Source organism: Phytophthora parasitica (genome assembly GCF_000247585.1).
Source record: "Phytophthora parasitica INRA-310 unplaced genomic scaffold supercont2.274, whole genome shotgun sequence".
Taxonomy (NCBI): domain Eukaryota; phylum Oomycota; class Peronosporomycetes; order Peronosporales; family Peronosporaceae; genus Phytophthora; species Phytophthora nicotianae.
Window position 1 is genome coordinate 2458 of NW_008649260.1, and position 1358 is coordinate 3815.

At 45.9% G+C, this 1358-nt stretch overlaps 1 protein-coding gene across 1 annotated transcript; it reads right to left on the bottom strand.

The window, feature by feature from the left end:
* Nucleotides 1-52: 52 nt before the first annotated feature.
* PPTG_20163 (hypothetical protein) lies at nucleotides 53-769 on the bottom strand (the record flags this gene model as incomplete). The annotated part of the gene is made up of 3 exons (XM_008918711.1): nucleotides 53-348; nucleotides 425-595; nucleotides 673-769. 3 exons carry the CDS (start codon nucleotides 767-769, stop codon nucleotides 53-55), a joined length of 564 nt encoding a protein of 187 aa, XP_008916959.1.
* Nucleotides 770-1358: the final 589 nt, after the last annotated feature.

Genomic DNA, 1358 nt, shown 5'->3' on the forward strand with positions numbered 1-1358 from the left:
GTGTATATGGCGTGTCGAAGTAATTATCCACGTCAGGACTCTCCGTTTCATGTCACCTGGTAGTAGAGACTTCCTTCAAAGTATGGCCAAGGACCTGGCCTGCAAGCACCTTGTCCTCACCCCCTATTTGCTCCAAGAAATGGTCTGCGAAATGACGCTCTTTGTTGTCAAAAAGCTCCTCGTCATCTTCGTCTATTGCTTCAGCACCTGACGTCTTGGAGTCATTATCATCCAGATCGTTCAAGTCGTCTTCTTCGGATTCATCGCCCGGATCCAGCACCTGGTAATTATCGTCACCATTCGCGTTGGCGTTGAGGCCATCAACATCATTTCTAGATAGGTCGATAACTAATACATACAAATACAACACAGTTCAGGTTAGTTAATAACGTGTATGTTGTATATACATCTCAACAAGCTAAACGTCCATTAAGCAGAATCCAGGGATGCATCGTCGTCTTTTGTTTTGCCTTGATTTGTAGATGGATCCCCACCTTAGACTCCTCGTTCAGATTTCCAGGCTCCGTACTGATCGAAAAAGATCTTGGAACGAAACTAGTCGGAATCACGGAAGAATGCTGTGTCACATCCGAGTCTGTATTATACAGCAAAGCAGAACATACAGCATAGCGATACAGAGTAACAACGTATCAATGTGGCGACTAGCCCCACGCAGGAAGTAACCCTGCTTCAGCGGCTGTAGCTGGCGACGTCCAAGCACCGCGGGCTGGTGACGTGCCCGATGGTAACCGTGGGGCAGGAGACTCATGAGCCGGAGACGTACGAGCCGACGATGCACGCGCTGGAGACACTCCTATGTTATACAGCTTAGAAACCCATGATATACCGCACAATGCATACATGTTAGTGTCAAGAAAGTGATGAAAGGTAGAGGAATGCGTGCCTCTGGCTTCGTTTCTCCAGTTCAAAGGAGTTACAAGGGTTTAGCTTTTTCTCGATCGAATGCTCGGCGGAAGTTTGTGGGCCACATTGGAATGATCTATATCCATTCGAGATGAATTTAAAATTGGTTTGACACATTATCCATTAAAACTGGAGTCTTAAGAAGTGTAATAAACTCCGATCGTACTCGACAAGACTTCCTAAAGTCCCCCCCCCCCACACACACACACACAGAATAGGTAACTCGTTGATAACTCCAAGCTCAAAACTTTTGGCCAGGTCCTAACACGGTACCTTTAGAATAAAACTGTCGTTAAGATTATCGTTGGAGGTATCCTAAGCGATTAGAGAATTCTAGGCAAAACCGTACCTCTGCAGAAAAGCTGGACACAAGATACCGGGAATTTAGAATCAGGCATTATAGACCCCATGTTTTTGAAAGGGAGGGCGAGAAA